The sequence below is a fragment of the Varanus komodoensis genome, unplaced genomic scaffold, assembly GCF_004798865.1.
Source record: "Varanus komodoensis strain SLA01 unplaced genomic scaffold, ASM479886v1 scaffold1, whole genome shotgun sequence".
Classification (NCBI taxonomy): Eukaryota; Metazoa; Chordata; class Lepidosauria; order Squamata; family Varanidae; genus Varanus; species Varanus komodoensis.
Window position 1 is genome coordinate 35,020,345 of NW_025335268.1, and position 14,511 is coordinate 35,034,855.

General features: G+C 39.2%; 1 protein-coding gene across 2 annotated transcripts in view; it reads right to left on the minus strand.

The window, feature by feature from the left end:
* The window catches only part of TULP4 (TUB like protein 4), a 129,090-nt gene that overhangs the window by 77,369 nt on the left and 37,210 nt on the right, over positions 1-14,511 (minus strand). Inside the window, exons 2-3 of one of the 2 annotated variants that reach the window (XM_044421964.1) lie at positions 10,260-10,333; positions 6,993-9,293 (exon numbers count right to left, since the gene is read on the minus strand). In XM_044421964.1, the coding sequence (XP_044277899.1) occupies positions 6,993-7,244 (252 nt within the window). In that variant the 5' untranslated portion in view covers positions 7,245-9,293; positions 10,260-10,333. The remainder of the gene's footprint in view (positions 1-6,992; positions 9,294-10,259; positions 10,334-14,511) is intronic. The other variant, XM_044421953.1, reaches the window with a different exon arrangement.

A 14,511-nucleotide genomic window follows, 5' to 3' on the forward strand; every position in this document is an offset into this window, starting at 1 on the left:
TTTTGATGCACATTTTCCTAGTTTGGAAAGTGCTTTGCAATCACTTCTCTATTTAACTACCCTCCATAATTTGCTGTCATCAATAACCTTGGCTGCCACACTGTGCAATCTTAATTCTAGATAATTTATGAACAAATTAAGAAGCACATAGACGTTTTGGAAAGAAGGAGCCTAGCTTAGCCTTCTGTATGTCATTCACCACAGAATCTAGTCTATGGAGGAACATTCAGTCATGTGCAAACCCTTTGCACTTTGGAGTGGTATGCTATGGACAAAGATTTGTCAGCTCAGTGAGAGCGAGGCCATGGTCTAAGGCTGGGATCCTAAAGCGACTAAACTTTGAAAAATGTGCCACTGAGACTTAGCAGCTTGTACCATTGCTGCTACCTCCCGGCAATCAAACCCAACATTTTATATACATCGTTTTAGTACATTTACCTTTTAAACTTCAGATTGATGAAATTCTCTATTCTATTTGGCAGTTCCTGTGCAGCAGGGAATAAAAGTCATCCACTTCCTCTTTCTTATTTAATTACTTCACACATTCCAGGTTTCAGCCTGGCTTTGAAAATAGATGCTAGGGGCTAAGCCCTCCTGAGCCCAATTTCAAATTAAGCACTTGAAAAAGGCATTGCATTGCCTGGGCCTCATTAACATGCATGTATGTAGAAACTCTTGGTTTGTTCTTTTGGCTGTCAGGAAAATAACAGTAGAAAAGCTACTGTTTCCCTGCTAGTGGTTATAAAACTGCATAATATTGAGGTTTTAGTGCTCTTGAGGTTTTTTGGTCATTATAGATAGCTTCTATAATCCTGTGCTTAAGCTTGTAAATAAATGTATGTTCGGTATTTCATTAAATTAGTAGTTGTAATAAAGAACAAATTAGATATTACACACTACAAGGTATTTTGTGGGGGAGAAGAGATGAAAAATAGAGGAGAAACACCAAATTCACCCACCAAAAATGGGGTTTTGTTTATCAGGACAAAGCCCCTTTGTACTTCCTCTACATGAGTAAATGAAAGAACAAACAAGTCCAAAAGCCTGAATTCCCCCATAGTTCCCTATTACATTTGCACTATACTTAATGATTTACAAACAAGCCAGGATTCAGAAGCTTACTTTAAACCATGATTTAATAACCCATCATGGTTAGAAGTCATTAATTATAGTTTCCTGATTCAAACATAATGGGAAGCTATAACTAACTGTGGCTTTAAAGTTGGATGGCTTTCAAAGGGGCTTAGACAAATTCATGAAGGTCAATGGTATCAATGGCTACTAGTCCTAATGACTGTATGTTATCTCCAGCAGGAGAAGCAATCTGCCTAGAAACATGAGGGGAGGATGCTATCTGTGGATCTTCCCCAGGAAGCTGACTGGACACTGAGTGTACTAAATGGACCATTGGTTTGATCCAGCATGGTTCCCTTTATGTTCTTAAATCACTTAATCAGGGTGGCATATTTTTCTATCATAGCTTAAAATACAGCCTTTATGCTCAGTCCTTCACCCTTGAAATATTTGGTAGATTTTATTGTTTTGTAAAGAGTTGCTAAATATGATCAGAACTGATCCTTACAGCAAAGCAACCTACCTATTACATTCCCTCTACCTACATCACAGATTCAATATACTTCCTTCAATTTCCCCGCTAAAACCACCACTCCAACATACTTCCATTCCTGGCCTTCTTCTCTGGTTTCCCTGTGGCTTTTTCCCCACTTTGACAATGACAGCAGCCAGTGGCCTTGGCCCAGAAAGTCCAGCAAGCTAAAGATGCATTAGAATTTGAACAAATAAAGGAGACTGACTTGAGCTGGCTGAAAATGATCTGCCACTTGGCCATTCCTGAAATATACAAATTCCAGGAGCTATTATATGGTTTTATAATTAATCTTTCTGTGTTTGTAGCGATGTACTTTTAGTAGGAGAGCAGGCTACAAATACATTATTCATTATCATTTTGATGATGACAAATGGGGTGCAGTTTTATCATGGCCAGCCTGCAATTAGAAACCTCCTCATTTTAGATATCATAAAGAGCCTGGTTCAGAAGCAGTGAGAAATCAGAGCTTCCCACTGCAAGATGAACAAGCCACAGTGAGACTTGGGCTCACGTGTGCTCTCCTCACCTTTGCTGCACTTCAGAGCGGGAGAGTGGAAGCTTTGTTTCTATTTTTAAACAGATTACAATTCCCAAAAGCAAAGCCTTGTGCTCACCTCCTCATAGATGCTAGTGAGGAAAGAGAAATGCACATGAGCTGAAGGCTTGCCATTACTTACTCATACAGTGGAAACCATAATTTCCATTATACCCAAAGGGCGCTTTGATGTTTTGAAAGAACTATAAAATAATGGGTTTAAAAATAGCCCTGAAAATGTTGGAGTTAGGTTTGTAAAAAATGCACACTCACTGGGCATGGCTTATTGCAGTCCCTCAGCTGATCCAATGTGTCCACAGGTTGCAGGCATTCCATGACACATTTATTGATACCCACCAAGGTGTCCTGCCTCACATACCCCTCCCACTTCAAAATATACATATTCTTATGGGTATCCAGGACTGCTGTTTCTGTTGACGGAAAACTGTGGATTCAAAAGAGCTGCTTAGTATGTCAGGCTCAACCCTTCCCCTGCCTTGTAATCAGTCTTCTGGGCACATTACTTGTCCTTTGCAATGCTTTCTATGGCAGCCATTTGTAGCGGCAACCAGGAGAGTTTCTCAAATTGACAAATGTGTCAATGGCCTAAAAGTTTTGTCTACTACTCTGAGCATCATTTTTTTCCATTTTGTGTGGTGACTAAAAGCTGAAATGACTAGACTAAGGCCATGCACTGAATTCATGGATGAGGTAAGAACTGATGCCAGGTCTCCCACCTTAGATTCTTCAACTTTCTGTCCATCAAGCAGCACTGGCCCTGAACAAGCTCTAAAGCAGTATCAACTTTAACACCATTTTTTCCTATGTCTTGGATCTTATTGTAAATCAGGCTCATGCAAGCTTTTATAAGAACTTGTGTTTAGCATAAGATTGCCTTAGAAAGGAATGTAGACAAAGGAAATGCTGAATGCAGCAAAGGGCCATGCTTTATCCCACACATTTTTATAGTGCTAAGTGCATGCCATTTTAAACAATATTTTGGATTGTTAGTAGGAATAAGTCATTTTCCAATTTCAGATTCTAACTATTATTTAACTCTAATTACTTGCAGTGGAATTATATATACATATATATATACACACACACATACCCCATCACCACTGTATTGTGGGGGCTGCATATTCAATTGTTTTGGCTCTATGAGTCATTCCAGAATTGAGCAGATCAGTCCCTGTTCCATGCACTGTAAGTAATGTGTTATCAGAGGGGTCTTTCCTGGCAGTAAAGAAAAGCCTGAGTACAATTAGACTGAGATTGGTTTCTGTAAGTCAGTTTCACTGAAATCTTTTACATTATAATTCCACCATACTAGAAATGAACAATAGCATTTAATTTCTACCTGTTTGTCACAAACATCTTCTAGCAGAGATACCACACTCACATTTTCCCGCAGTTATAACAAATTATTGACATTTACCCTCTGAATATATATATATAGGTCAGGTTATTTACTGACTTGTAACATTTCCAGATTGCTTTTCAACATCTAGTTCACAAAGAAGCTTAAAATGAAAAAACAAACAAACAAAAAGACTAATATCAAAGGGACCTCCCCCCACAAAAAAACACCACCAAATGAAACTAGTAAGGTTAAATAAACAACTATTAACCAAACAGTGCTCGATCAGCTCTCAGATCCTGAAACACCAATTCCTAAGGCCTCATTCTTAAAAGAACTGGCAGAATTAAAATGTTGTTGAGTGTTTGCCCTCTAAATGTAACAAACAAACAAATATTCCAGAAGTTGATATAGCTGGGAGGCACCGCAACTGAACCAAACACATACTCTGACTCATAACTCAAAATTCAGAAATATGCCAGGACAAAATCCATTCTTACATGATTTGTTCATCAAATAAAGAATTTCCAGCTTACCATGAAAACATGACAGTGTTAAAGGAGATGGGTAAACTAGAATAGGATAGACCAAATATCCCTATCCAAATTTCCCTATTCCTTAGCAAGCTAAGCGAAGAACATATTGTTTTTCAAAGGTCTATGCAGAAGTGTAAGGTGTCCAAATTCAGATACAGCATCTACCTATTCCAAAATTTATTTCAAGTGTTAAGAATTGCTACTTTGGGAAAGACTTGTAAATAGCCACTTACCTTTGGCAAGTAAGAATCACCGCTAAGCAAATCAGGAAAGCAGCATTGCATAAAATGGTAGAGAGTTGGCGCCAGGGCTAACTCTAACATCAGGCAGAGCGTGACAGTCTCTTCAGGCTGCCAATGCTGAGAGGTGGCATCAGTGTTGATGGAAAGAACCATGTGCCGCTCGACTTGTCCAGTGCCCTGTAATCTACCCTGCTAGCGGGTATGGTGGAAAATGCTGTCCCAGCCAGCATGAAAATAAGATTCAACTACCGCTCCAGTTGGTCCTTGTCCAAGAAATGAGCCAGGGCATCACCTTGTTATTTGCTTCAGAGCACAAAATGTCTTGGACCAGCCCTGAAATTTCATTTCTATACCACCCCCTAGTCAAAGTTCTCTGGGTGGTTTACAACAATGTATAAACAAAACAATGTTAAAATTAATTTAAAATTAAATTAAGATAGCTAAAACAGACAATAATAGACCCTTCTTTATGCTATCTATGTGCTACAAATTATGTTGTGTACGTATGTGCCTACACACACACCTCCATCATTCTTATCTCACTCTTCTTCTATGGAACTCATGATGACACACATAATTCTCCTTTTACTCACAACCACCTTGTAACATAAATTAGGCTGAGATAGTGAGTAGTCTATGTAAGATTCATTGCTGAATGGGAACTCAAATCTTGGTTTCTTCAGCCCTAATGTGGTAAGTTCACAAATATTATTATTGAACTATTAGTCTATGTGGACTTGCCTGCATGCCAGCAGTTAGTCATCTTTAATATACAACAACCTCCTGACACTTTCAATAGATGTAACTCATTCTGGAAAGGGCCCAAATTAACATGCTGGAACATTTGGCAGACATCAGCAATTTAGGATCTTAAATCACAATGAAAGCTACACTAAAAAATAAAAAGTTACAGCAACCTATGTTGCCATAATTGATATGCTGGGCACTCTTCTATGTAAGCAAAATTTCTCACTCTACAAGATACCTCAAGTACTGTGTTCTGAACTCCTCAGTTCAGTCCTCTGATGCAGGCATTAAAACCATTCCAAAAGTCACATCTTAGATGAGGCTATCCAAAACAATCTTTTTTATTTAGAGCAGCAAAAAATAAAGGACAATCCTGCAGTGCATACTGGCTTGAACAGGAAAATCCACTCGCTAAATGAAAATACACAAAGTAAAAGCCAGCCAGGATAAATTCACAACAAAGAGCCTTCAGCTTTTCTTCAGATTCTACTTTTTTACCACTTTGAGAATCAGCTGTACGCTTCCTGCCACATTTACTGTGAGGAAACGCTTAAGGCAAGTATAGACACTGCTAATAAAGTGCAGAACATTACTCCTCTTGCTCTCTTTCCCTCTTTAAAGAAGTATTTTATATATTAGCTTAGACCCTATTATTTTTAAAAAAAGAGCAGCACTGGGAAAGCACTTTCCCAGTGTCATACCCATCTTCCTGTATCACTTCCCAGGGAATAGCAATATTGTATTTTACCCTGCTTGACTGCAGCTTTGTGCAATATTATCAAAAGCATGGCAAAGGACCAGAATTACACTGTCTCTCACCTGGCAGGCTTCTGACAGACATAGAGCATTCCCATATGTACAGTGATTATCACAGCTATAGGCAGCTCAAACGTTTTAGTGTATAGATTGTGTGGTTTGAGGCTACGCCCTGGGTTCTTTATGCCCAGGTACATATACAAGTACAATGCTCAAGGCTTTGAATGCTGAAAGAGCTCAGGAGCCGGACAGGCATGGAAGGGCAAACGCCTAATTCATTTGTACCCATTTATTGTTTGACCCTATTCAGTTTTTCTTTAACCTATTTAAGATTGCCAGGACGTATTACAACAAGCCATTACCAAACATGATCCATCACAGTTCAGATAGGGGGTGGAAAAAAAACAACAAAGGTCATATTTATATATCATGTTAAATTGAATGCTTTGCACTAAATCTCCTACCACCCCTGCCCATTGGCCATGTTGGCTCAAACTTAATGAAGTTGTAATTCAAACCATCTGGACAGTGCCAGATTGCCTACCTCTGCTAAACAAAGGTTTGGCAACAGGCATGACCAGGAACAGCAAACCTTGGGCTCACACACTTCCTTTTGACGTTTCCTTTTCCAGTGTGGCTGAGGAGGAGGAAGAATTTGGAAATTTTCACTATCATGATTAGCTAACCATGGTTACTATTCACAACAGTTATTTTAAAGAATCCAGCTTCAAAATCCACAGGTAAAGCTGGTTTGTTTTAAAGCAAGGATGTGCAACTTTCTTCTGTAAAGGGCTACATTCACAGATAATCTGTAAGAGCCCACATGTAGAAGGCTTATAAAATTAGGATAAGGACCATAAAAAATTAGGCTAAGAAGCTCAAATTGCCCACTCCTGTTTTCAACTACATTTAATGAATGTTAATCACACTTTGTTACTCCAGACAAAACAATAGTTAAGGGAAAGCAAAAGCTTCTGAATGCCAGTCACACAGGAAATAAGCAGAGCATACAAGCCAAAAGCTTGTTTCTGTTCATATACATCATGATAAAATACAGTTTACAATACATGTGGCCAAAGAAAAGAAGAACTGCATCAATCAACCCTTCCAAATGTTTTTCCTTTACTTGGTTATCTGGCATGTGTATTTGGATTAAGACAAATAATTCTGTATCTTTTATAAACTTGAAACTTAGCGGTTTACTTACCTCACTGTTGTGGCCCCTTAGATTAAAGTTGATTCGCTGAGGTGTGTTCCTGTCTCTTCGACAGTGGCTGGAGGTGAAGGTAACACCTACTACTCCTCGGCCATTGCCTGTTGCCAGCCAGCCTTCCTCATAATATCGCCTCCGGCATACAGGTTTCTCCTTCTCACTTTTAGGAACCCTGCCTTTCCAAGAGAGGCAGAGGATGTTCGAATCGCTGCAGAGAACAGGCCCATGTTCCACTGCTGCATACATGCTTTGCTGTATTTTTCCCCTTTGACATAAGAAAGTACTATGTCTAGTGCAGAAAATGTAAATCGCTTTTTTATTTTATTGATAAGACCAAATGTTTAGACGGATCAGAATACGAGGGGGTGGGGGAGGAGAAGAGAAGGTCAGTTTTTATAAATATCCACCAAATGCATAGTGAAAAATTCCTCTATAAAAGATGACGACGGTTGGCTAAGAAAACGTAATGCTTAAAAAAACCAAAACAAATCAGTTTCATTTTGATTTGGAGTAATTAGAGTGAGAGTATACTTGTCCTTTGGAGAAACAGCTACTGCAGAAGAGGCGTTCAAAGAAACGGCAAGCCGTCTTTTTGCTCAATTGGATATAAGCATCGTACAGCCTGAGATTTCCAGTATAGCATTATGCAATTCCAGAGACAAAGGTTTGCAGATGTGTAGGTTTCAAGTAACTTAAGGCTTTAAAAAGATTTCCTCCAGTTGGATTTTCACACGTACACATATAGGACATTCATTCATTGTTCCCCAAAGCTGCCCTCTGGCATATCTTCCCCACCAGACCAAATTTCTGCTCCTAAAGCTGAAATAGATTGCATAAAGGGAAAAAAAAAGGCACACAGACCGTGCGAGACCACAAACTAGAGTTTTGTGCAGTTAACAATGCACCAGCCCAGATGGGAAAGCCCTTTCTGAACTTAAACACTCATTTTTCCACCCAGTGGTCCTTGCAATCCAAAGACAGTCCCATTTCCTCTGCAGCTGGTGATTTCCCCACCACTTCCACTGGAGTCTTAGTTTATCATGCTGTCTCGCCGGTTTCCTCACGACTCGCTGCCACACGCAGGCATGAGAACGAAAGCCCCTTTTCATTTAGTAGTCAAGTGTGTGTGTTTTTTTAAAAAATGCTCTGAAGGTTCTAAGCTTTTGAAGCAGATCAGTTCACATGAGGTGAACCGTGAAGTCTCCTTCAAAACACCGGGCTGTTCTGTGCCTTCATCTTTTCCCTTTTTCCTGCTAGAAGAGAATCGCAGGACTCATTTTTCATCCTCTTGTTTAAAAAAAAAAGTGCCAGAGCTAACAGCACATCAAGTAAGCAATTATTGGCAGATCCTGTAAGATTCAGGAAAGGAGGGCAAATAGCCAATTAAAGATAGATAAAGGAGCTGCACAAAAAATCCAACTTCCCCTTCCTTCCCGTGATGTCTCCTTTGCTTGTTCAATTGCCTCCTTCCTGATTGGTGCTCGTCTAGCACACAGATTCATAATTCTAACCAACACATTTGCAGATGCAGAATTTAAACTTAAAGCATTCCAAATACTTTGAGTAATATTTACGATCAATTATGCATCAGTATTTTTACCATATTAACAAGGAAAAAACAAAACAAAAATAGGTGGAGAAGAAAAAACAGCAAATTCAGTTGCAAAGCTCAATAAAGGATGAAAAAGTCTGTGAAGTTCAACCTCTAGATCTGTCCCACTGCTCCTGAACTTGTTTTCTTCCAGTCATCACTACACAATTATTGTTACTACTTATTCAGCAAGCCTATTACACCCAACTGAATCTGTCAGAGTCCAATACAGAGAAGCACCATAGACTTGTGCATTCTTCCACCTTTGGGGATACCAATATCAATCTCCCCTCCACTTAGACTGCTTTATTTATTTCATAGAGGTATTTGTTTCATTTACTCTGCACAGAGGAGTGTTTTTCGTTTTCTGTTTCTTGCAGTTTTTTTTTCACTCGCTGCAGACCATACAGAAAGCTGACCGCTAGTAACAGATGGTTTTCCATGGGCTTTTGGTCCTTGTGCAGTCAGGTTGCTCCATCGGGTGCTTGAATTAGGTTTCATCAATTGCGAAAACTCTCTAAAGTATGCAACTGCTCGTCTGTGTAGTTGGATAAATGCTTGTGTGTATACACACATACATATGGTATACACAGGCACTCCTTCAATTTGGAAATTTGGTCTGCATCTGGACTTCAAAGTTTAGCTATGGTAGCCTCTTAAGCCATCTGTCACTCAAAGTCGGGACTTGCTGGATGCTTCCAATTCTGTAAAAGAAAAAGAATATATGTGTATATATAAACACATGCATGCAGATATGCAATAATAGCAGTGTGACTTTGCACTCTGAAATATATGCAAAGTTTATTGGGAAAGCAACTCTTGTTCAGTAGTATGTACAGATGAGGTACATTAAGCTTACAGCTTCAGCGAATTCAAATGATTTCAAAATGATTGTTTACAAATGCGCAAAGCAAGAAATGACACAAAATGGACAAACATGGACAAAATGAAGTGAATGAGGTAGAATTACAAAAGAGGATAGTAGCAGAGGAGAAGACAGAGACCATATTTAGTACTGATTCCCAAACCAGTAAACCTCTAAAATCTTGCCAGTGGGGTTGTCAAACTACCATAACTCAGTCTTTGGGTCAATACGAAGGAAAAATGGGAACAGAGATAATTTCATGAGAGACAAGGCTTCCCTTGGGCCACTGTGGAAGACAAAGCTGGATTAGATGGACTTTTTGCCAGATCCAACAAAGCTCTCTTTAATGCTGAGAAAGTAGTGCAGAATGAGAGGTTCAGTTGTTGCGACCTCCTTGACAAACTGTTTCTGAGCAATTGCTACTTAAGAGAAGATTCAACATTAGTTCCAAATGAATTAAAGAGTTCTTTTCACATTGTTTGAATTTAAACACTTGGTTCTAAGAAATCTGAATAATGAACAGAACTACTCTCTAGCTACATCAGTGCTTGCTTATGCTATCCACTATCTATATTTTTATTACAGTAAATGAATTTGCTCAAATGTGCCTGGTATTAGAAAAGGGCACAGTAATCCCCTGTCTAATTCTCAGAGTGTTCAAAGGAGTTTAAATGGCTTACCAAGTATGAAATTGGGAGTGAAGTGGGGAGGGGGGGGGGGGAGAAAGAGAACAGAGAAAGGGCAATAAGAAAAATAATCCCTAAGCGTATAGTTTTATCGGAGTTTAGTATGCTAGAGGCCATACCATGAGTTACACCTGTCACTTCTGTTTTTATTCCATCAACTTCCATGATTCTGCAAATATGGAACTGGAATTTCCTAAGAAGACAGAAGGAACTGCTATGAAAAGGTGCAAATTCCTCTCTGATACAATTCATACTGTTTAAACTAGAAATGGAGAGAGTGCTATTCTACTACTGTGCTCATGGTAAAATTCTGTATGTATGCCTACATTCATTCACATTCACACACACACATAAAATGAGCTGATTGATAATGCATGGCTCCAATAAAGTTTCTTCCTGTTTTTTGCAGATTTGTTGTTTCCTTGGTGTCTTTTCACCTAGAACTGTGAAGTATGCTGCTGACAGACGCCTACTGAGGATATCAGGATATCAGATATGATATCCTCAGTACAGAGATTCTCACTATTATTCAATGAACCCTTTTTTATTTTGCTGTCAGTGTGCATTAGTATGCTGCATCATCCACATTTTCCCATTTTGTAGGACTGCTATTATAAGAGCTGATTCTTTGTCAAAATAACGAACCTGCTTTTAGATTCACGGGTGGAATAATATAGCCAAATACAGTGCAATCCTTTGCATGTCTACTCAGAAGTGCACCCCACTGAGTTTAATGGGGCTTACTCCCAGGTAAATGGGCATAAGATTTCAACCTTAATTACTCTTAGGAAGGAAACTTTTCTTTCCTTACGAGGAAGTTTCATATACCTCTTAACAATGTTTATATATGTATTACATTTCATGGTGGGGTTTACAAACAGGATTTTCACAAAGTTTTTAAAAATGAGCAACCAAGAGGGCATATAGCCTTGCAACATATACATGTTTCCAGTGTTAACAATAAATCAAATATACCTTTTTCTGATCTTGTTTGTCCACAAAAATATCACACAATTATGGTCAGCATTTACTTAAAATAAAAACATTAGATAAATACAATCCAATCTATTCCTGACACTATTCTACTATATTCCAACACAATGTTCTAAAAAATATTCTAAACCTATAATTATACATTTCCAGGAAAAACAGCTCCTGTCCTTTCAGCTATTTTCATCCTACCCTCTTTTTTCAACTGCCACTTACCTTCCAACTGAAAAGAACCCTTCTTTTCATGAATCCTGGCTGAGAAGCTTCTTTTCATCCAAGAAATACCAACTCTTTTTCAAATGGGTTCCTTTTTAATCAATTAGGAACAACACATTCTTGGTCATCTCTGCTACTCAAACTCTTCTTTGCCCTTTTTCTGTATTCTTCCCCTGCCACCCCATCTCAAAGATTGGTGAGGCTTTATTGACTTCAGAAAACCAGGGATATATTGACAGCAAGGATGAGGCTGAAAATGTTCCCATGTATGTTCCTCCCTTCCATAATGTGTTGTTATGAATGAGGAAGACTCAACATGGGAATGCCTTTTCCAGTGCAAACTCCATATTTCTTGTGCTGTCTGCCTCCATCCCTCTTCAGACACAACTGTGGAACCTGAACACAGAATTGAATCGGTATCTACTGGTAGATCTCTGAGAAATTTGAAGTAGATCACCAATGATAACTGACTCCCAATTGTTGTTGTTTCAGAATGGTAACAACAGAATTACTCCCATTCCATAAATTAAACCACTGAAACAAGAAAAAAAAGCCAGAGGTAAGGGAGTTACCAGGAGTGATACTTGTGTAAGAAAATACAGTTCAGCTGTAATACTCAAAACAAATTCCTGGGCTTAGAATTCTTTAATTCAGTTCTAAGTGTATGTCTTTTGGTTGGTGGATCTCAAGATGGAAGTAAAAAACAAGGTAGATCCCGCCAGCCTGAAGTCCACACTTCCCTAAGACAATGTCCTAGGACCTACAAGGACATTCTGCTAATTACATTAAAATACTTTTGTCATCCTTGAACAGATAAATTTCAGGCAGATACCAGGGCAAACTTGCTAAAGTACAATTAATCAAAAGGTATATGTCTATTTCTGGTGGGTTGAAAAAGGTCGTTTAAAATTTTTATTTAAATCACACTACAGCACAATCCTATGCATACTGAAGCAGAAATAGGTCCTACAATTCCAGCATTTCCCAGCCAGCCATGGTAGCTACAGAATGCTGGAGATAGCTGAACCTTGTGTATGAAGGACTGTACTTCCCATATGTTAATCAGCTCACTATTGCAACGATGCCTGCATTATCACACAAGGAAATTTTGTGAAAGGCAACTGTTACAGTAAACATGAGTGCCTGTACTTTTGCATTCCATTTCCCTCTGAAAACACTATCAAGGTCTCTTCCCATCCCCCATGTTCCTGTGAACATGTGTATATATACCTGTCAATATGAAGTAACATTTGTCACATAAGGTGACGTGCCTGGTGTCCACAAAAGGATATGCCAAAATAAGGGCACAATCCCACAGGGCTGCCACTCACTAAAGTCTCCAATTGTGGGGGCTTCTGCATATTCTATGCACTGCTGGGATGCTGCCAGGAGGGCAAGAGGGGTGACAAAGATGGTTTTTGCCCCTCTCTCCTTGTTTTCACATTTTTCCACTAGTCAGGCCTGACAGTTCTTCTAGTGAAGTGTTTGCAGAAGTAGGCCCCGGACTGGAGGAGCCACATCAGCATACCCCCTTTTTCCTCTTTGCCCCATCAGGCATGATTCTGATCTTAGAGAAGGAGCTTTCTATGGTAGCTGGGAAGGGACAGGGGTAAAGATCCAAGCAAGGTTGTAGCCTTGTCTATGGCCTTGAAAGACAAAGATTCCTAGTATCTCTCACAGAATGCCTAACAGGCATAAGATTAGGCCCTAAATACATTTGTCTTTAAGATGCTACAAGACTCAGTGAGAATAAATGTGTACATAAAAATGTCCAGTTTTATATTTCATTTATGTATTGATAGACTGCCCTTCATTAACAAAATTTCAGAATAGTGTGTGCCTAGAATAATGTTCATCTTTTTAGTCATAAAGAACTCACTTGTGTGGGCTAGGGATTGTGCCCAACTTTCTGATGGCATAGCAATACATGAAAGTAAAACAGCCTTCCCTAAGTGTGTGCCCTCAGAACTTCTGGACCGTAACACCTGCATCACCTCACAAGTACAAAATGAACATCCATAAGTGGACCCACATCTTTCAACAAAGCAGCACAAGATAGGTTTTGGCCTTTCCATTCCTCCTGCCAAGCAAAAAGCTGGCAAGAGGCCCATTCCTTGCTTGTGGTGCTACACAAGAGACCACAGCACTTAGAAATTATCAACAGCTGGCTGACATTGCACAGAAGAAATCTGCAGAGTTACTTTTTGTCATCAACTATCTATTTTATAACGGATCTCCACCGGGAAGATCTCTGGAAGAACAAAGGGGCAAAAATAAGAACCACAAAACAGATATACATTCTGTACAATTATGTTTATATTCTAGACAGTGGCCTCCATTTTATCTCTTGGGCAGCCACTCTGCCAGAAAAGAAGGCAGCTTAAGTTGTTTCCGAATTATTATTCCCTTGCAATTGCTGCCTACTGGCAGTCTAGAAGATCACACATGCCCCTTGCTATTGAGTTAGGGGGCAGCACACATGCTATTGAAATTAACAGCACAGCCCACAATCCATCAAGATTGCAGACTGAAGCTGTCAAGAGATGCTAAGAAAAATTACAGCAGGAATTATTTTCTCTTGCTACCATGTCCCATTTTCCTTTTTAAATCCTTGGGAAGCAATCTTTAACACATTTATTTGAAAGACATTTTCATTTAAATAATGGAAATGGGGTTTTCTTCCATATACATATTAAAGAGTAAGGTGTAAGACCTCCATTGCACAGACCCTAGCATAAACTGCAACTGAATGGCATAACTCTTCCCACACATCCTCTGCTCCTAATGTGAAATGACCATCAATACTGCAAGACCAGATCAATTGGACTCCTCTCTTAAGGATAAGCCGTCCAGCTTCCACTGCACTCTGAGAAAACCATCATGCTGACCTTCCAGTGATATACAGAGTGTGTGTGTGTTATTATTTATTCTGAAGAATCAGAGTTAAGAGGGATTCCCTACGAGCATGCTAAACCATTCAACAGTTCCCCCACAATTCTTCTTGGAAGATACTCAGTATGAGTAAAACTCAGCTTAGAAGCAGACCTCTATAGTTTTATGGATCAATACATTTCAGGATCTTTCTTCAAGCGCTAAAAATAAATGCAAACTCAGGCATGAAACCTTCACAAATGGGAGGCAAAGGTGCCTTCTTTCTATCAATTT